Below are 21,054 nucleotides of genomic sequence, written 5' to 3'. Positions count from 1 at the left end.
TGGTTCTCACTTCACAAAGGGACAACTGCTGACACAGAAATGGGCAGAGACAGGAGAGTATGTGGAGACTGGCAGTGTCTCACTCTGATGGCCCAAGTCATGTCAGGAAATGCTGTAATTTTTTGCAAAATCTGAATCATTGCCTTCTGCAAAAGAAACATCAGGGTGGAAGTTAGAAGGAGCACAGAAAACCCTCCCTTTGACCAGCAGCTGCCCACAAGTGTCTGAGGGAGGAAGAGTGTAGCTCCAATCACCCTGCTGTCCCCAGATCTTTTATAACCGGAGGAAATAAGTGGTTTCTAGAAAATATTTGGGATTTTGTTGTCCTCATTCTCAGTATGAGATTCTTCCCATAAACCATTCTTACCCGCAGATGATACTAAGGCAGCAACAGGCTTTAGAATACAGTGACTTGTTTTCGACTTTAACCAGTCTATGTTTTGAATGTGTCCCTATGGAGTGATGTTCACTGTGTTGAAGTGTGTTGTATCTTGCCCTAAGAGCGCTTAAAGAAGGAGGAGAAGACGCGCCAGGAGCTGGAGAAGGCCAAAAGGAAACTGGACGGGGAGACCACAGACCTGCAAGACCAGATCGCCGAGCTCCAGGCGCAGATCGACGAGCTTAAGATCCAGGTGGCCAAGAAAGAGGAGGAGCTGCAGGGCGCCCTGGCCAGGTGTGCCCTAGACACGCGGCTTCCGGGTTGTTAGGGTGACATAAGGACCTGGGGAACTTGGGAGCCTTTGTGTCAAGGCAGCCAGAAAAGCTCATCAGCCTTTCTTGGTATTTATATTCAAAAATCATGAGTTGTATCATGAAATCCTTGGAAATCCACACCAGATCAAATGGTTTTAACCATATCAAATATTCTGGTTTCTGTACATTATAACTGGTAAAAACCATATGTTTTACAAGTTTTGAAGAAATCACTTTTCAGGAATTAAATCCTTCCCTCTTGCATCTAATACAGTTTGCTGTTCAGTCCTTAACCATTCAGTTATAGAATGGAAGTCATATAGTTACACCTGATACTTCATTTCTTTATCAAGATAACTATTAATATTTGACTGTTTATACTTTATTATGATCAGGAAAATCTTAGAAATTCTTCTCTGCAATTGCTGTTGGTCTCTGGCCCCTTAGCAGGTGACTGCTTAGAACCCAGAACTACAGTTCTCCAACCCCGTAATGCATCAGCGTCCCACCTCCCCCAGTCAGAACTCCACCTACACTGAACCCCGCACGTGAGCAGAAAGGTGCACCAGAGGAACTAGAAGCATAGGGTGGAGGGAATGAAGGTGGTGGCTCTGCTTAATTAGAGGAACAGTTTGCTTGAGGAAATTTTTAAATACTATAATCATTAAAGTAAAAAGGTCCTACCTTTTCATGCCCATGAGCCCTTTGGACAGGGCCTAAGCCCCATCCCATTAGCAGCTCTGGGCCCTTGAACTGCTCCTGGGTGCAGCCACCCCTGCCTGGGCCATGACTGAGGGTGGAGGGCTGTGTGATGGGGCCCCTATGGGAGGAGTCCCCGGGCGCCGGCTCTGAGTGCCTCCCGTGCCCGGGTGTCCTGCGCAGGGGTGACGACGAGACGCTGCACAAGAACAATGCGCTCAAAGTCGTGCGAGAGCTGCAGGCCCAGATCGCCGAGCTGCAGGAGGACTTTGAATCTGAGAAGGCTTCGCGGAACAAAGCAGAGAAGCAGAAGAGGGACTTGAGTGAGGAGCTGGAGGCGCTCAAGACAGAGCTGGAGGACACGCTGGACACCACGGCGGCCCAGCAGGAACTGCGGTGAGCGGGGGCCGGGCATGTCTTCTGTCCAACAGCCTCTCTCCCTCCTGGAGACAACGGCAGGTGGAGCAGTAACCACACCTCCATCCAGCCTGTGGTAGGAGCACAGGCGTGTGGGTGGACGACACAGGGCGCATGGGGAGGGGTGACCAGAAAGCCCCATTGCTAGAGAAAGCTGCTCACAGTAATGGACATGCCAGCCTGCTGGAAAACGTCATGTGAGATAGCCAGAGGAACCCACTCATATTTCGGACAAAAGCAGAACTGTGATAATAATCATTCGACTAACTCTGAGTTAATTTAATGTCTGTAGTACAAAACGAGAACAAGAAGTGGCGGAGCTGAAGAAGGCCCTTGAGGAGGAAACGAAGAGCCACGAGGCTCAGATCCAGGACATGAGGCAGAGGCATGCGACCGCCCTGGAGGAACTGTCGGAGCAGCTGGAGCAAGCCAAGAGGGTAGGGGGCCGCGGGGCACGGCAGCGGCTGGGCTCTGAAAGCACACTGCTGGCCTGGGAGAGCTAGGCACCCCTGAGCTGGGTGGGTCAGCTCTGGTCTCCAGGCCTGGTCCTCTCAGTGTCTCCTCACTGACACCTGCTGACTCAGTGCAAAACCTCCAACAGTTGGTGTCCTGCCCTTGCTCACCTGGTGCCTCCCCCACCTCTGATCTGCCCCAGGCACCACACAGGGTGTCTGTCGCCTTTGTTCACTGTTCACGCTTCCATGTCTCGTGCTGGCTTCCAGAAGTGGCCCCCCTCCCCCCATATCTGTATCTGCTGTCCTGAGTGGTATGTTCCAGCAACAGACATCTTCACACTCAGAACAAGTGTTTTCATTCATTCATTCAACAGATGTGGACTGCACGCTCACTCAGTGTCAGCACAGTTCTCCAGATACCAGAGCAGTGCCCTCTGTGGCCTTCATTATAAAACTGCTAGTGAACTGTTTTTCCTCCCCTCTCCTAGTTCAAAGCAAATCTGGAAAAGAACAAACAGGGCCTGGAGACAGACAACAAGGAGCTGGCGTGCGAGGTAAAGGTGCTGCAGCAGGTCAAGGCTGAGTCCGAGCACAAGAGGAAGAAGCTGGATGCCCAGGTCCAGGAGCTCCACGCCAAGGTCTCAGAGGGAGACAGACTCAGGGTGGAGCTGGCTGAGAAAGCCAATAAGTTACAGGTAGGCCTGAGAAACCATTCCCAGACATCACCCTCAGTGTCGGGCAGGGACTGACATTCAGGGGTACACAGGCAGCCCCCAGCTCCTTGTGTTGGTTCTCCCACTTAAAGCTCACATCCCCCCCGGATGAGTCTGGTAGATGAGGACGTGACTAGCTCGACTGCCTCTGGGACTCAGCTGGCAGTTCTCAGGGGTAGAGCTGCAGGCAGGCAGCCCAGAGCCTTCCCCACCCTCAGTGGCCAAGACTGCTGCGTCTTCCATGTGCCGTCCCTTTGCTCATGTGATTGTGGACACTACTGGGTTGGTCAAAAAGATGCAGTTTTTCCATAACAGAATCACCACTCTTTTCTATCTGACTGCCGTTGAAGGTAGTCTGATCTTTTATTCCTCCTTGCAGAATGAATTGGATAATGTCTCAACTCTTCTAGAAGAAGCAGAGAAGAAGGGTATTAAATTTGCTAAGGATGCAGCTGGTCTGGAGTCTCAGCTCCAAGACACACAGGTATTCTAGGGGTGGGGAGGGTGTTCATCAGAACTCTCCTGTTTCTGTCATCTGTGAGCTAGTGAAACACGCTCGTCCCAGAACTGGCCTCTTATCACCTCTTTCTGATTTCCTGTTTTACTTTTATTTTAAACTATCTTGTACCACAAGCCTTGATGCTCAAGAGCCCTCCTCTGAGCTCATATCTAGAGCCTGTGTTTCCATGTCTGTAGGTTGTGTGGGCGCCTGGCAGGGGGCTCTGGCCAGCCACTTGGGCGCTGCCTGGGTGTGGTTCACCAGGCGGCTGTCCTGTTGTACGCTCTTGCATTGCTAGCCATGTTAAATAAGATGGTTTTCTTACGGTTTTTGACCCATTCCACTGACCTGAGAGCAGCAGGAAGGGATTCAAGAAGTGGTGAAGGATGTGGGAAAGGGAAGCTTGCAGGTCCCTGGCCCTGGCTCCTGGGGGTGGTATTGCCATTGCTTGGGAACAGGATTGATTTTGTGGTGGTGTTTTTTGGCCACCACTCGGTTTTGGGGATCTTAGTTCCCCAACCAGGGATGGAACCCATGCCCTGGACAGTGACAAAGCTCAGAGTCCTAACCACTGGACCACCAAAGTATTCCCCAGTGAACAAGTTCAAAGCACTCTTGTATTAAGGGCACTGTTTAAATGATCACGTATGTTTTAAAATCACTTATTATCATCACTACGTATTCCTCACACTCCGTTTTTTTAACAAGGACATGGTGGTTTGGGTAATGACTGTAACCTGAGTACTGACCTTCTATCAAAATGAACAGGAGCTTCTTCAGGAGGAGACACGCCAGAAACTGAACCTGAGCAGTCGGATCCGGCAGCTGGAGGAGGAGAGGAGCAGCCTCCAGGAGCAGCAGGAAGAAGAGGAGGAGGCCAGGAGGAGCCTGGAGAAGCAGCTGCAGGCCCTGCAGGCCCAGGTGCGTGAGGCCATGGGGACTGTGGGCCTCCACGTGTGTGTCATGTCCCTGTCCTGCTGGGTGGTTCCAGCTCCATTTGTGACGGTTAAGTGGGCCTTGTCCTAAGTGAAACCCCTTAAATGTGTTTTCTTCAACCTCATCACACACTAACCCTATGCTTGTTACAATGCTGGGAGATGTAAGGTTCCAGTCCATTCATTGTGTGTAGATGATTAGTGAAGAAGTTTATGGTCTAAGATTCATTTGCTCAGAGTCACAAAGTATTGATTTGTTTTAGTCTTCTCACAAGATAATGAAAACAAGTTTTACCTTTTTTCCTCAAATGTGAAATCCAGGTAAGTTCTTTAATGTTGATCTTTTTTCCTTTAGTTGACAGATACCAAGAAGAAAGTAGATGATGACCTGGGGACAATTGAAAGTTTGGAAGAAGCCAAGAAGAAGCTCCTCAAGGATGTGGAGGTGCTGAGCCAGCGCCTGGAGGAGAAGGCCCTGGCCTATGACAAGCTGGAGAAGACCAAGACCCGCCTGCAGCAGGAGCTGGATGACCTGCTGGTAGACCTGGACCACCAGCGCCAGATCGTCTCCAACTTGGAGAAGAAACAGAAGAAGTTTGATCAGGTGGGGCCCACACTCCCAACCCCAGGCTCCAAGGCCAGCACCCCACGTTTCCTCCTGCCACAGCCCTCACTTTCATCATTTGGGTTTGAAATAATCCCTTATTTAAAACAAGGTGTATTTGTAGCAAAACTGGAAAAAGTCCAGTATAAAGGAGGAAATAGGAGAACACCCATGATCTAGTGGTATTCTCTGCTATAAGTCAGATATGCAACAAATGAGAGAAGTCCAACATTGATCTTTACTGTTTCCTGACGCCATCCCGTGTAGCTGTTAGCGGAAGAGAAGAACATCTCTGCCCGCTACGCAGAAGAGCGCGACCGGGCGGAGGCAGAGGCCCGAGAGAAGGAGACCAAAGCCCTGTCCCTGGCCCGCGCCCTGGAGGAGGCCCTGGAGGCCAGGGAGGAGGCTGAGCGACAGAACAAGCAGCTGCGGGCAGACATGGAGGACCTCATGAGCTCCAAGGACGACGTGGGCAAGAACGTGAGTGCCAGGGCCCAGGCCATTACAGGGGCAGCGGCTCTGGGAAGGGCCAGCCCAGAGTGACGTGGACGAGGTGGTCTCAGCCCATCAGGTCAGGGTCTCCTGGGATGAGCTGTCAGGTTTTCTCCTGTCTGTTCCCGGTTACCTGCACCAAAGCCAGGCAGGGCATTCGTGTGGTTTTCACGGACCCTCCCCACCGTAACCTGCATCCTCGCGGGGGTCTTGTGAATGGAGAGTTTCATGGGTGGTTATCAAAACCAAGTATCAGAAGTTGCCTCAGATTGAGGGCAGTGGGGTCTGTCTCCTGCACAGAGTGGGGAACCTGGAGAGGAGCCAGGAGGACCCCTTACCCCCTAGCTGCACACGCCTTCACCGATGCCACCGTGATGTTTGTCCACCCTGTATCCCTCCCTTAGTGTCGGAGGTTTGAGGAGAGCGATGGGGACCCAGGGCTGGAGATCAGAACAGGTTCAGCGTTTGACTCTCCCCCAGCTCCATTCAGCCTCTCCACATTTCCTCTTGTGTCCAGTGGACATGATACTTAGCTATTTCATGAGGCTGCTACAGATGTGCTCTGGAAAAACACAGTCCTCTCTAAAAATAAACTCTCATTTTCCTGGGACATGGGCCATCTGGCCATACAATGAGGGTGTGGGACTGCCCTTCCTGCTGAATCTTCTACAGCCCAGTGGACAAGAGCCCCCTAGCATAGAAATGGCCAGGGTTACATAGTAAAGTGCAAAGAGAGAATTCCAGCACTGAGTCCGTCTTCTTGTTCCTTATTGGTTTTCTCTAGAATAAACGATAGTCACACATTCTTTCCAAAAACGTTTCCTCTGTGCCTGTGAAGTGCCAAGTAGCAAAAGACACAGGCCTCCTCACGTCCTAAGGCATCTTTTGTCCTCAGGAGAACCGACATGGCCATGAACTCCAAAGGGACACATAATAATAATAATGCCTGCACGTGCCTGCCTGAATGTTGTCTCTGAGATCAAAGGGAACATGACGGGGAGCACCCAGCACAGTGCTGGGCACAGAGAACTTAGTAAATGTGTGCATGGTGGGGATCTCTGTCCAAAGAAAGGTCAGACCTCTTTCTCGCTGTACCCTGCTTCCTAGGACTCACACACCTTCATATTTAAAAATCTGCACACGTGCATTTTCAAAACAAATGATCTTCACCACAGCAAGAGGGAGGTGCTGTGAGACCGCAGGCCAGTGGCCAATCAACAGGCCATTGCCCTGACACCATGCTCTTTGACTGATCATCAGCTTTTAGAGATCTCTCGGCTGCATGATCCGTGGTAGAGCACACGTGCATGATGTCAGGCCTGTCATTCAGATGGTGCACTCTGAGATGACTGGTGCAGCGGCTGGGTCAGGGTGGGGAGATTCCTTGGGCAGGGGTTGGCTATATAATAGAAACTACTGTCCATGCATGTCCCTCCAAGGGTCATAACCTGTGCTGCTTCCTGTGGTCTAGGTTCATGAACTTGAGAAATCCAAACGGGCCCTAGAGCAGCAGGTGGAGGAAATGAGGACCCAACTGGAGGAGCTGGAAGATGAGCTCCAGGCTACAGAAGACGCCAAGCTTCGCCTAGAGGTCAACATGCAAGCCATGAAGGCCCAGTTTGAGAGAGACTTGCAGACCAGGGATGAGCAGAACGAGGAAAAGAAGCGGCTGCTCATTAAACAGGTAGATCTTAGAGGTGTGTCCCCCAGAATGGGCCCTTGTTTGTGCTCAAAGACCAGTTTTTGGCCAGTGATATTTGCATTGGAAAATAGTAGCTGGAGGAAATTTATTGGGTCATATAACTTTATCTTTAAAATATAATGTAATTGGTTTTGATTTCCTATTTCTCAGATTATCATTACTACTTAAAACCCAGTGAGCGTCCTGGGACATGTAGTCAGGTTCAAGTTCTGGGAGTCTTACAAGTGTCAGTAAAGGGAAGAGTCAGTACATACCTGACAAGGTGATTCAGAATATTCTGAAGGTCAGATGGCATGTCCTCTTTAAACCACTCTTTAAAGGGAAAACTCTAGATATTTACATTTTTGTTATTTGAAAACACTGCTTGGACACTTAACAATTTATATACTTTTCTGAGTGCATTTAAACTTCTAATTTAAAATTTTAAAGTGAACCGTTCCCTGAGCTATCAGAGGGCTTCCCTGATAGCTCAGCTGGTAAAGAATCCACCTGCAATGCAGGAGACCTGGGTTTGATCCCTGGGTTGGGAAGATCCCCTGGAGAAGGGAAAGGCTGCCCACTCCAGTGTTCTGGCCTGGAGAATTCCATGGACTGTATAGTCCGTGGGGTTGAAAAGTCTCAGACATGACTGAGCGACTTTCACTTCAACATTCCCTTGGAGTTCATGGTATCAAGTCTTGGATCTGGGACACTTTCTTATTTTTGGTCCACTAACATTTTATTAGCCACTTATTGCTAGATAACAGATTAGCTCAAGCTTAGTGACTTAAAATGGCACACATTAAATGAGTTTCTGTGAGTTGGGAATTCTGAAGCAGCTTATTAGCAGGGAGCATCCATCATCTGAAGGGCTGACTGGGGCTGGAGGGAGTGCATCCAAGCTGTTTGCCCATGTGGTTGACACATGGGCCCCTCTGCTGGGGCTGGGGTGTCCCCATGCTGGGCAAGGGGGGAGCTTCCCTAGGAGCTTGTCTCATGCCTTCCAATCTCATTGCATCACCTGGACTAGGAGCTTGAGATCAGGGGTTCTGCCTCCTTACACACTCTTGCCACAGTCAGTCAGTCAGTGGAAATGATTTGTACCAGGTGGAGATGTTTATAGACCTCTCTGTACAAATTCAGCTGCTAATAATAATGATCGCTTGGAGGCAGAGAGCCCCCCTCCTGAGTAAGTCGAGCCCCCGCGGGCCTGTTCTCTGTGTGCGGATAACGGATCTGACCGATGTATCCTGACACTGCCTGTCAGGTGCGGGAGCTTGAGGCAGAGCTGGAGGATGAGCGGAAACAGCGGGCCCTGGCTGTTGCCTCGAAGAAGAAAATGGAAATAGACCTGAAGGACCTGGAGGCTCAAATCGAGGCAGCTAACAAAGCAAGGGATGAAGTGATCAAGCAGCTCCGCAAACTCCAGGTGAGTGCCACCAGCCATCAGGGTGTGATGGTGGGGTGATCAGGCTCTGCTGAGACCACTGAGCACGACACGGCCCGTGATGCTGGAGAGAAGGCTCTGGGCAGCATCCAGCCACCATCATGCTGGCGGGCTCAGTGTTGCCATGTCACTGCTGCAGGGCACAGGGCCGCTGTCATCCTCAGCTGTAGGCTGGGGCCACAGGCCATAGAGATGGTACGTGTATAGCTCCAGCGTCTACTGGGTGGGCTTGGCCCCATTTGGATTGAGTGAGGTAGAGTTGCCTGGTGGGCACTCACTAAGGGACAAGCTCTTAGGGCTCTGAATAACATCTCGTGGTCAACTAAACACACAGGCACCCACTGAGAGTAGGTGGTGTCGACTTTGTTGACCAGGGCCATGAGCCGCTCCTGCGGTTAGGGGGACATGGCAGGCCCACCTGCAGTGTGGTCTGCAGAAGCAGTCGTTGAGCAGCTCCATGTTGCTCCTCCTTCAGTTGCACCTTTCTGTCCAGTCAGCATCGCTTTAGCTACTCAGAGAGCATGCTGGTTTTCACTGTCACAGTGACAAAGTGATTTCTGTAGTAACTTGCTGTATTGGCAGGATGTGATGTGCTGTCTCGTACAGGGACACACTTCTCTGGAGGGAAAGACAAAAGCTTTAGAAAATTTCCATTCCTTTGGCCTTGGTGATTCTGCATCTTCTTCCATTCTCTGGATTATCTATTCACTCCCTCATTGATACTGTTTTACAGTGCAAGTTTTGATGGAGTTCAGATTATTTTTTCCTTTGTTTCTTCTGTTTTTACTATTTATGAAGCCACTACCTAATCCAAGGTCCTGAAGATTTAGTCTTAGTTTTCTCCTAAGAGTTTTATGCAGTCCATGTGGTCACAGAGTCACACATGACTGAAGAGTTTTATACTTCTGGCTCTTTCTAAATCCATTTCAATTTTTATTATGTAGTTTGATATATGAACTGAATTTCATTCTTTGGGATATGGATATTCAATTGTCCCAGCACCATTTGTTAAAAAGATTTTCCCCATTGAAATTATCTTGGCCCTCTTGTCAGAAATCAGCTGACCACAGACTTGTGTCTATCTCTGGACTCTTAGTTCTATTCCTTGATCTCTATGTCTGTCCTGCCAGGACCGCACAGTCTTGATTACCATGGCTTAAGGTTTTGCACTTGGGAAGTATGACTTCTCCAACTTTCTTTTTCATGACTGCTGTTCTGGGCTCCTTGCAGTTCCATTTAGGATCAGCTTGTCAGTTTCTGCCCCCGCCTCCCCTAAGCCAGCTTGGATTCTTATTTTACGTTGACTCGGTAGATCAATTTGGAGAGTATTACCATCCTCACAAAGGTATTGAGTTTTCCACGAACATGGCTGTCAGCCCATTTAGCTATTTCATTTTTTTCTATGATGCTTTATTTTAGTTTCTGGCATACAAGTCTTATACGTTAGCTAAATTTCACCCTTTTGATGCTAAGTGTAGCTGCTCTATTACTATTTACAGTGTTTATAGTTAGTGTATTGAATTTCAATTATTTTTGTACAGTTGTCCCTCAGTGTCTGAGAGGGATTGGTTCTAGGACCAACCCCTCCACCCCCGTGGATACCAAAATCCACCAATGCTTAAGTCCCTGATAGAAAATGGTGTATTACTTGCATAAAACCTGTGAATATTTTCTCATATACTTTAAATCATCTCTAGTTTACTCATAACAACCTGATACAAGGTAATGGTTGCCCACGTGGCAAATTCAAGTTTTGCTTTTTGAAATTTTCTGAGAATGTTTTTCCCCTGAATATTTTTGATCCATTATTGGTTGAATCCATGGGTGTGGAGCTCAGATATGGAGAACTAACTGTATTGATTGATCCTGTATGCTGCAGCCTCACTGAACTTATTAGTTGTAACATTTTTTTAATGGACTCCTTAAGATTTTCTATACTTTTTCATTAGCAAATTGAGCTAAGTTTTATTTCTTCTTTCTCAATCTGGATATCTTTTATTTCCCTTTCTTGGCCTAAATGCTTTGACTAGCATTACACTGTTATACATTACAATGTATAATGTTATCCATTACATTGTTATACAGAAATAGTAAGGGCAAAAACATCCCTGTCTCATTGCTGATTGTAGGGAAAAGCATTCACTCTTTGACCATTAAGTATGATACTAGTTTTTCATTTCATTGATTCCCTTTATCAGGGTTGGGGAAGTTGCCTTAAGTTCATTGAGTGTTTTTATTTTATTGTTTGTTTTTATTCTTTTTTTTTTTAATTTTTTTGAAATTTAACTGGAGGCTAATTACTTTACAATATTGTGGTGGTTTTTTGCCATACATTCACATGAATCAGCCATGGGTGTACATGTGTTCCCCATCCTGAGACCCTCCCTCCCCATCCCATCCCTCAGGGTCATCCCAGTGCACCAGCCCTGAGCACCCTGTTTCATGCATTGAACTTGGACTGGTGATCTATCTCACATATGATAATATACATGTTTCAATGCTGTTCGCTCAAATTACCCAACCCTCGCCTTCTCCCACAGAGTCCAAAAGTCTGTTCTTTACATCTGTGTCTCTTTTGCTGTCTCACATACAGGGTCATCATTACTGTCTTTCTAAATTCCATATATATGCGTTAATATATTGGTGTTTTTCTGACTTAACTTTGCTTTGTAGGCTCCGGTTTCATCCACCTCATTAGAACTGATTCAAATGCATTCTTTTTAATAGCTGAATAATATTCCATTGTGTATATGTACCATACCTTTCTTATCCATTCGTCTGCTGATGGACATCAAGGTTGCTTCCATGTCCTAGCTATTGTAAACAGTGCTGCAATGGACATTGGGGTACACATGTCTCTTTCAATTCTGGTTTCCTCGGTTTGTATGCCCAGTAGTGGGATTGCTGGGTCGTATGGCAGTTATATTTCCAGTGTTTTAAGGAATCTCCACACTGTTCATAGTGACTGTACTAGTTTGCATTCCCACCAACAGTGTAAGAGAGTTCCTTTTTCTCCACACCCTCTCCAGCATTTATTGTTTGTAGACTTTTTGATAGCAGCCATTCTGACGTGTGAGATGGTACCTCATTGTGGTTTTGATTTGCATTTCTCTGATAATGAGTGATGTTGAGCATCTTTTCATGTGTTTGTTAGCCATCTGTATGTCTTCTTTGGAGAAATGTCTGTTTAGTTCTTTGGCCCATTTTTTGATTGGGTCGCTTATTTTTCTGGAATTGAGCTGCAGGAGTTACTTGTATGTTTTTAAGATTGTCAGTTGCTTCATTTGCTATTATTTTCTCCCATTCTGAAGGCTGTCTTTTCACCTTACTTATAGTTTCCTTCATTGTGCAAAAGCTTTTAAGTTTAATTAGGTCCCATTTGTTTATTTGTATTTATTTCCATTACTCTGGGAGGTGGGTCATAGAGGATCCTGCTATGATTTACATCAGAGTGGTTTGCCTGTTTTCCTCTAGGAGTTTTATAGTTTCTGGTCTTACATTTAGATCTTTAATCCATTTTATTTTTGTGTATGGTATTAGAAAGTGTTCTAGTTTCATTCTTTTAAAAGTGGTTGACCAGTTTTCCCAGCACCACTTGTTAAAGAGATTGTCTTTTCTCCATTGTATATTCTTGCCTCCTTTGCCAAAAATACGGTGTCCATAGGTGCGTGGATTTATCTCTGGGCTTTCTATTTTGTTCCATTGATCTATGTTTCTGTCTTTGTGCCAGTACCATACTTCTTGATGACCGTTGCTCTGTAGTATAGCCTGAAGTCAGGCAGGTTGATTCTTCCAGTTCCATTTTTCTTTCTCAAGATTGCTTCGGCTATTTGAGGTTTTTTTGTATTTCCATACAAATTGTGAAATTATTTGTTCTAGTTCTCTGAAAAATACCATTGGTAGCTTGATAGGGATTGTATTGAATCTATAGATTGCTTTGGGTAGTATACTCATTTACACTATATTGATTCTTCTGATCGATGAACATGGTATATTTCTTCATCTATTTGTGTAATCTTTGATTTCTTTCACCACTGTTTTATAGTTTTCTATATATAGGTCTTTTGTTTCCTTAGGTAGATTTATTCCTAAGTATTTTATTCTTTTCATTGCAATGGTGAATGGAATTGTTTCCTTAATTTCTCGTTTTCTCATTGTTAGTGTATAGGGATGTAGGGATTTCTGTGTATTAATATCCTGCAGCTTTACTATATTCATTGATTTAGCTCTAGTTATTTTCTGGTGGAGTCTTTAGGGTTTTCTATGTAGATGAGCATGTCATTTGCAAACAGTGGGTTTTACTTCTTTTCCAATCTGGATTCCTTTTATTTCTTTTTCTTCTCTTGTTGCTATGGCTAAAACTTCCAAAACTATGCTGAATAGTAGTGGTGAGAGTGGTCATTCTTGTCTTGTTCTCCTGACTTTAGGAGAAATGCTTTCAATTTTTCACCATTGAGGGTAATGTTTGCTGTGGGTTTATCATATATGGCTTTTATTATGTTGAGGTATGTTCCTTCTGTGCCTGCTTTCTGGATGGTTTTTGTCATAAACGAATATTGAATTTTGTCAAAGATTTATTGAGTGTTTTTATATTGAAAGGTATTAGATTGTTTCTGTGTCAGTTGAAGTGATCACATAGTTGTGTTGGATGTCAAATCAACCTTGAATTCCTCATATAAATCCCACTTGGAGGTGTTAATGGATCTTATTGGTTTCTATTTTGTTGAGCATTTTTGCATCTATATTCATAAAGGATATTGACTTGAATGTTTTCTTTTTCATCACTTCTACATACTTTTATAATAAATTCCTATTTTATAATCTGAGGGGAAAGGTATGTTTAAATAAGAATAAACACTACTCCAAAACTTGCCTGCTCCTTATGCTTAGGCTCAGATGAAGGACTACCAGCGTGAGTTAGAAGAAGCTCGTGCATCCCGGGATGAGATTTTTGCTCAATCCAAAGAGAGTGAGAAGAAACTGAAAAGCCTGGAAGCAGAAATCCTTCAGTTGCAGGAGGTTTGTGTGTTTGTTTATTCATCTATTTGCTTAACAAATATTTGCCCTTGGAATTTCTCTAAGACCAGATAAATACATTTCAGCGTTTTTGTAGCCAGTGTAATCTCACTGACCACTTTTAATGTGGTGCTGGACCATCTTACTGCTTCACTTGAGCAAAGTGGTCCCATTTGATATTGTTCTACCTGACTAAAGACAGAGAGGTTGAATAGTGTATTTCTCAAATCTGTTTATAATTTGAGGCGCACTTGGTGCCTCAAGCAAGGTGGCAGCAGCCAGAGCTTACATGACAATCTGAACTCATTCAGGAACTTGCCTCATCCGAGCGAGCCCGCCGACATGCTGAGCAGGAGAGAGACGAGCTGGCGGACGAGATCGCCAACAGCGCCTCTGGCAAGTGAGTCTCCTGAGCATGTGGGAAGGGGTGGGTGTCTCACTGGTCCTCACAGGCACTAAGTCAGCTACAGGGGTCATCTGGCATTGGGGAGTCAGTGGTTGGTTTGCTCATCTGTTCAAAGTCTGGAGAGATGAGCATGAGATGCTGGGCCTCAGCCAACTGGCTGAAGCCCTGCCAGGTCACACCTCCCTGTACCAGTCACGTCCACACAGGTCTGCAGAAAAGGCCTTCAGAACCTATCTGGCCTCCATAGGACTGCACAGCCTTGCAGTGCAGGGCCTCGCTTTCACATTTGTTAGGTCTCTTTCCCTCGACATACGTTTCACTGAAAGCCAGATTTTTGGGTTTTTTTTTTTTTACAATTAAAAGTTGCTTTCTCCATTTAAAGGCTGTCCTAAGGATCCATTGTGGTCGTTTGCTAGTGTGCCATGAGGAGGAGCTGGCTTTGGATCTTGGTGCACTAGAGAAGCTAGGGAACATCAGAATCTTTTTGCACTTTTAAAGCTGACACTGGCTGTGGAGCAAAGCTGGAGGGCTACACAGCGATCCAGGTGCAAGATAGCGGGGCCTGGCCAGGTGGCAGGCCTAGGGATGGAGAGAAGTGGGCAGCGTGTTTGGAAGCAAAACCAACAGGACCGGACAGATTGGGGTGGGAGGAGGAGAAAGAGAAAAATTAAGAATGCTTATGGCAGCACAGTGGGTGGAGGAGCCCTGGAGAGTTCTCTGTGCTGAGTGTCGCCGCCTTGGCCGCAGGTCTGCACTGCTGGATGAGAAGCGGCGTCTGGAGGCTCGGATCGCACAGCTAGAGGAGGAGCTGGAGGAGGAGCAGAGCAACATGGAGCTGCTCAACGACCGCTTCCGCAAGACCACACTGCAGGTGGGTCTACCATGTCCCCTCACCCCAGGAGGGACTGTGCCATCCCCTGCACAACTGACCCATCTCCCCTTCAGGTGGACACGCTGAACACTGAGCTGGCGGCCGAGCGCAGCGCTGCCCAAAAGAGCGACAATGCGCGCCAGCAGCTGGAGCGGCAGAACAAGGAGTTGAAGGCCAAGCTCCAGGAGCTAGAGGGCGCTGTCAAGTCCAAGTTCAAGGCCACCATCTCTGCCCTAGAAGCCAAGATTGGGCAACTGGAGGAGCAGCTTGAGCAGGAAGCCAAGTAAGAGGTTTTCAGTGCTATAATCCAAAAAAAGGTTTTTACAGTATCTCTGCTACAGACCAAGTCCAGGTTTATAGAGATGACACCAATGCCCCTTGTCCTAGGGGAGCTTTGTTGCACAAGGGCACATATAACCGGAGAGGCTGGTGTGAGCCCTCAGGGAACAATGGGCTCACCTGTCAGCTCTTCCCAGGTTCAGCTGAGGGCTAATCATGCTGTGTGTGCCCCATGATTTGCTGGTGCCATAGTTTACATCTCTGCCCAAGGCTGAGCCCAAGTTCACCGCATCACATGAAATGCTACAGTGTGTTGGCAGAGAAGAAATGCAGTGTAACAAAAAAGACAAGTTTTTTCTCCTTTAGGAAGGGATTGCTCAACAGTTTCCATTCTGGTGTCATAAACCATTCTGAAATTTATGAGGAATTGCACAAAGCAGCTTTTGGGCAGGCATTTACATATATATTAGAATAGAATCTCAGATGGCCAGAGCTGGAGCAGACTTTCAACTTCACCCTCTTATTGAGGAGTTTGGGGGCCCAGAAACACAGGGTCTGTTGCCCAGAGTCCTCCCCAGCCTAGCATCTGAAACTTTGTCCCCCTGCTCTCAAACGTAACAGCTAAGGGTTTGTTTGTTGTTAGTTGTAATTGACATGACTTGGCCCTTTCAGCTGACTCCATCCTATCCATTTTTGCATAACATTTGTGAAGGAACAAAAGACCCTTTTGTGTTTTCAGCGGAGTTCTCCAAGTAAGTTAACTCTCCTTCCTTCACGTGGGACAGTGGAGGCCTGTCTAGAACATGGTGCCTTGATTCCTAACTGAAGTGGGGGGAGTTGTTTCAGTGTTCAGCTGCTCTAGCATCTTAGTAAGTACGTGCTAAGTCGCTTCAGTCATATCCGACTCTTGGCGACCCTATGGACTAGCCTGCTAAGCTCCTGTGTCCATGGAATTCTCCAGGTAAGAATACTGGAGTGGGTTGCCTTGCCTTCCTCCAGGGAATCTTAGTCAGTGGGAGTGAGTGAGCAAGTGAGGTTGCTCAGTCGTGTCTGATTCTTTGCGACCCCGTGCGCTGTAGCCCATCAGGCTCCTCTGTCCAGGGGATTCTCCAGGCAAGAATACTGGAGTGGGTTGCCATTTCTTTCTCCAAGTCAGTGGGAAGTAATTTTAAATTGAAACAATAATTAAATTGAGTGTTTTGTTTTCCAGGCTAAAATGTTAGGTGATAAGAGTAACCAACTAAGGTTTTTATTTCCAAAAACTCTACACTCAATGTAAGTGACCTTTGATCTTCAGAAGATCACTAAGGTGATAAATATCCACGCATGAGGGAATAATGCAGGTGTTCTGCCTATCAGCATTAGACTACGTTAAAGGCAATCCACAGTTCGACCAGAAGGGAGAAGTTTCTGGACTATGTTGATCACGATCATACAGGGCCCTGGAAAGCGCTCCAACGTGTGTCATCTTATAGAAAAAAGGACTTAAAATATTTTCATTGCAAGAACTGTGAAAATGAACATGTTGATCATTTTCACAGGGAAAGAGCCGCCGCCAATAAACTAGTTCGTCGTACCGAGAAGAAGCTGAAAGAAATCTTCATGCAGGTTGAAGATGAACGCCGCCATGCTGACCAGTATAAAGAACAGGTAAGGAGAGAAGGCACCTAAAGGGAACATGTCTTCCACCCTGAATGCTGTACAGGAACACAGACAGAAGACCAGCCATGTTACTATGTGACTTGCTGACTGAGGAAGAAACTCTTCCTTCTAGTGTTCCAGTACACATGCTGTTTCTTGTTCCTGCTGGTCACTCCTGAGTGCTGGGGATACAGAGGTGGTTAGGACGTAGCCCTGCCCCACAATACATGTTGAGAAGGGGTGGGCAAGAGCCTTGGGGAAGGCTTGTAGTGGGGAGGCCTGAACTGATCTTAATTACCATGTTTCCTTCCCTAGAGTAGACACTGCATGAGTGCAGAGATTTCTGCCTATTTTACCTACCATCTTCTAAATGCCTAGAAAAGTTGTAGTTGGCAGTCATAAGAGTTGACTCATTGGTAAAGACTCTGATGCTGGGAGGGATTGGGGGCAGGAGGAGAAGGGGATGACAGAGGATGAGATGGCTGGACGGCATCACCGACTTAAGTGAACTCCGGGAGTTGGTGACGGACAGGGAGGCCTGGCCTGCTGCAATTCATGGGGTCGCAAAGAGTCGGACACGACTGAACTGAATGTTGGCTGGGTGGAGAGGCAGATGCAGGAAGTAGTATGAAGGGAAGAAAAGGCGAGTGCACTGCACATGGGACCCAAGTGGTCGTCCTCGTCTGTGTCCAGGCATCTGTTTCCTAAGTGTCAGGGCGTGTCAGCTCTGTATTGGCTGCAGCCTGGGGGGCTGTGCTCTCGCTCATCTGGGAGACCCGAGGATCCACTGCCTCTAGCCTAGACCCTCCCCTCCCCATCCCAGGACCTAGCAACTCAGAGAGCAGTTCTGGATGGGTGTGAACTGGACCGGCACGGTGTTGGCCAGTTTCTGTGGCTCAGGAGTGGGCGGGCTAGTGGCAGGCCAAGTTCTGACTTGGTTTTCCAGAGTGGCTTGGTACTTACCGTGTTGAAAGGAGGTGTAAAATGAACACACCATCTCCTGGGGGTGGAGATTATCTGTGTTGCTGGTTCTTCTGTGTTTTGTAGCAATAGCAGTTTCCTTTCATAATTCCATAGATCACTCGTGAAGATGTCATTTTTCTGTAGAAAACTCAGGGATGAAAATTGGTTTTCAATTGTTTGTAAGTTTCCTTTAGCCTAATATGCTGTATAGACATGGTTGTGCAGAAATGGCAGGGGTGTGCACACACGTGTGGCCAGTGGGGCAGAGGCCTGTGCTGAAACATTCAGGACACAGTGATGTGAATTTGGATTCAGCGGTTTGGTTTGACTTGGTTCCTGTAACTTCCTCGAGATGGAGAAGGCCAACGCCAGGATGAAGCAGCTCAAACGGCAGCTGGAGGAAGCAGAGGAAGAAGCCACACGTGCCAATGCATCTCGGCGCAAACTCCAGCGGGAACTGGACGATGCCACTGAGGCCAACGAGGGCCTGAGCCGCGAGGTCAGCACCCTCAAGAACCGGCTGAGGTGAGTGGCTCCAGACACTGGTTTTCTTGGCCATGTGTGAGGTCCTCCTTAGCATGTACCTGTTCAGGACTCCTGACCGTTGGTGGTCTGGAGAGGGGGGAAACAACAGGCCACTCAGTCACCGGCTCTGTGTTTACTCACGGCTTGTGTGCCAGCCCAGGAGTCTGTCCATGTCCCTCGTGGGCAGGGGCAGCCTCTCCATGGCAGACTTGATGCACCCCAGGACACAGGGAGCCAAGGCTTCTCCCTAGAAGGACAGCCTTAGCACAGGTGTGGCCTGTGGGCTGGAGCCTGTCTGCCCGGCTGTCGTATGCTAAGAGTGGTGTTGACATTGCTAAAGGTTGTAAAAAGACCAGCAGAGACCTTAGGAGGCCCGCAAAGCCTGCACAGAGCATTTCCTCTCCATCTGCCCTTTGGGGAGCACCTGGCCGGGGATGAGCTGGTGGTGCTGTCCTCACTGTGCCTGGGAGGGACAGTAGGGGCCAGCCACCACGGCCCCTAGGACAGTGCTCAGCAGGTGGCAGTGGTGGCTAAGCACAGAGCCCTTCTGATCTCCCCACCACCCCAGGGGCTGCATCCTGGGCAGGGAGCTTTGAATCCTCAGGTGGGTGGAGACTTGGCAGCCACATGCACCTGCTTTCTGTTCCCTCCAGGCGAGGCGGCCCGATCAGCTTCTCCTCCAGCCGATCAGGCCGGCGCCAGCTGCACATTGAGGGCGCATCCCTGGAGCTGTCGGACGACGACACAGAAAGTAAGACCAGTGACATCAATGAGACGCAGCCACCACAGTCCGAGTAAGTCCAAGGAAGCTAGAGGAGGCAATATCGCGGGACATGCAGGAAGTCACCGGCGCCCCCACCTCGGGGCCTCCTGCAGATCTGGGGAACCGGCGAGCTGCGAGACTCCTTCCTGAGAGATCAACTGTGTCTTAAGGCCTCATGGCCTACACACACGTCTCCTGCTTCAGATTTAGGTACAATTGCTCCCCTTTTTATATATATATATATATATATATACACAAAACCTACACATATTAAACAGATCGCCTCATCATTGCATCTATTTTCCATATATCCACCCAGAGACCATTTTATAATACATGTTAAGAGAACCCTTTTTCAAACTAACTCCAGACCCGCTGCCAGTCGCTGGGTCATGGGGCCGCCTAGCGGTTGCCACCCCGTCGCTCTGCATGCTCTGTCATACAGACAGCTACCTTAGTTCTGTGTTCACGTGGCCCCTGCCTCCGCAGCCACATCAAGTCCCTTAGAACGTTGTGAAACCTAAACTGCACCTGTAGCTCTCATTTCCTTCAGATGAGGATTGACACTATTTCAGTGCGCAAACTGTGAAAGGGGCTTCCGTGAGATGGGGGGTGGGTTGGGGGAAGCAGCATCCATGGGGGTTGCAGTGCCCCTCTCCCTCAAGTCGTGGGGTCCCCGCATCTCTTCACGTGAACTGTCTTCGGCCGGAGCTGCTCTGTGCCAGCAGGACAGTGGCCACGACGCAGCTGAGGCCCAGGGGCAGCCATCACAGTGACTTCTAGATGGTCTGCTCCTCGCAGCCACAGGCCCCCCAGAGCAGAAGCTAGGGGGACACCCTTCCTCGCCAGCCAGGCTCTCATGCTGACCTTGCAAATTCAGCCGCTGCTTTGAGCCCAAAATGGGAAGATTGGTTTTGTGTCCGAGACTTGTTCAAGTCTGTCAGTGAGGGGGACAGCACCTCGGGAACAGAGGCCACCCGCCTGAATGTTGACATGCCAGTGGATGACTCCTTTTTCATTTTTCCCTCCCCACCCCCTCGGGACAGTGTTACAGTAAACATTAGCATTCTGTTTTGGGTTGATAGTTAATCAAACTGACATTACAGAAAGTGCCTTAGACACTACAGTACTAAGACAATGTTAAATATATTATTTGCCTCTGTAACAATTTAATGTATTAAGTTTTGACTGTGCTTCATATCATGTACCTCTCTAGTCTAAGTGGTATTATAAACATTCAGTGACAATGAATCAGTGTTAATTATAAATCCTTGATCCTCTGCAACGTGCTTGAAAACACAAACCTTTTGGGTTAAAAGCTTTAACATCTGTTGGGAAGAATTTGTCATGTGGGTTTGGAATCTTTGATTTTTCCCCCTTTATGAATTGTACTGGCTGTTGACCACCAGACACCTGACTGCAAATATCTTTTCTTGTATTCCCATATTTCTAGACAATGATTTTTGTAAGACAATAAATTTATTCATTATAGATATTTACGCCTGCTCTGTTTACTTGGAGGAAAAAGCACCCGTGGAGAATAAACAGACCTCAATAAACAAGAATAATCATGTGAATGTGCAATCTGTTTTCTCACCTTCTGTTCTGGTTGGACGCTATGTAGACTTACCATGCTGATAGCCAGGCCGCTTGTTCTGAGGGCACCGCACGCCCAGAAACTGTCAGGTGACAGGTGAGTTCTCTGGGCAGGCTGGCGGCTGTCCTGCTCTCCTGATGAGCGGTCCAGGACTGTGGGATGAAGCCTCGAGGAGGGTTTGTTTCAGTGTCCAATCAGTGAAGCCCATTACTGGATTAGAGTATTTCAAGAAGCCTGATAAGTTTCAGGCTATTTTCAGACAGGATGCATGTTAAAAATGCTTTTGGGAGGATTCGGTGGTGAGATCCACAGGCAGCTGTGGGCCAGGTAGGATGGGCCAGAGAGAAATCTAGGGGAA

General features: G+C 47.6%; 1 protein-coding gene across 6 annotated transcripts in view; it reads left to right on the top strand.

Moving 5' to 3' along the window:
- MYH10 (myosin heavy chain 10) overlaps positions 1-20,676 on the top strand; it is a 121,617-nt gene extending 100,941 nt beyond the window's left edge. For 4 of the 6 annotated variants that reach the window (XM_018064634.1, XM_018064633.1, XM_018064636.1 and 1 more), the window contains 17 exons: positions 502-673; positions 1,576-1,788; positions 2,102-2,246; positions 2,753-2,959; positions 3,357-3,461; positions 4,245-4,397; positions 4,767-5,015; positions 5,283-5,495; positions 6,979-7,191; positions 8,456-8,617; positions 13,526-13,654; positions 13,963-14,051; positions 14,805-14,928; positions 15,003-15,211; positions 16,749-16,857; positions 18,164-18,336; positions 18,990-20,676. In XM_018064634.1, coding sequence (XP_017920123.1) covers positions 502-673; positions 1,576-1,788; positions 2,102-2,246; positions 2,753-2,959; positions 3,357-3,461; positions 4,245-4,397; positions 4,767-5,015; positions 5,283-5,495; positions 6,979-7,191; positions 8,456-8,617; positions 13,526-13,654; positions 13,963-14,051; positions 14,805-14,928; positions 15,003-15,211; positions 16,749-16,857; positions 18,164-18,336; positions 18,990-19,134 — 2,810 coding nt within the window. In that variant the 3' untranslated portion in view covers positions 19,135-20,676. The remainder of the gene's footprint in view (positions 1-501; positions 674-1,575; positions 1,789-2,101; positions 2,247-2,752; positions 2,960-3,356; positions 3,462-4,244; positions 4,398-4,766; positions 5,016-5,282; positions 5,496-6,978; positions 7,192-8,455; positions 8,618-13,525; positions 13,655-13,962; positions 14,052-14,804; positions 14,929-15,002; positions 15,212-16,748; positions 16,858-18,163; positions 18,337-18,989) is intronic. The other 2 variants (XM_018064638.1, XM_018064637.1) reach the window with 2 other exon arrangements.

Source organism: Capra hircus, chromosome 19 (assembly GCF_001704415.2).
Source record: "Capra hircus breed San Clemente chromosome 19, ASM170441v1, whole genome shotgun sequence".
Classification (NCBI taxonomy): domain Eukaryota; kingdom Metazoa; phylum Chordata; class Mammalia; order Artiodactyla; family Bovidae; genus Capra; species Capra hircus.
The sequence above is the reverse complement of the archived record's forward strand: the minus strand, read 5'-3'. Positions and strand labels throughout refer to the sequence as shown.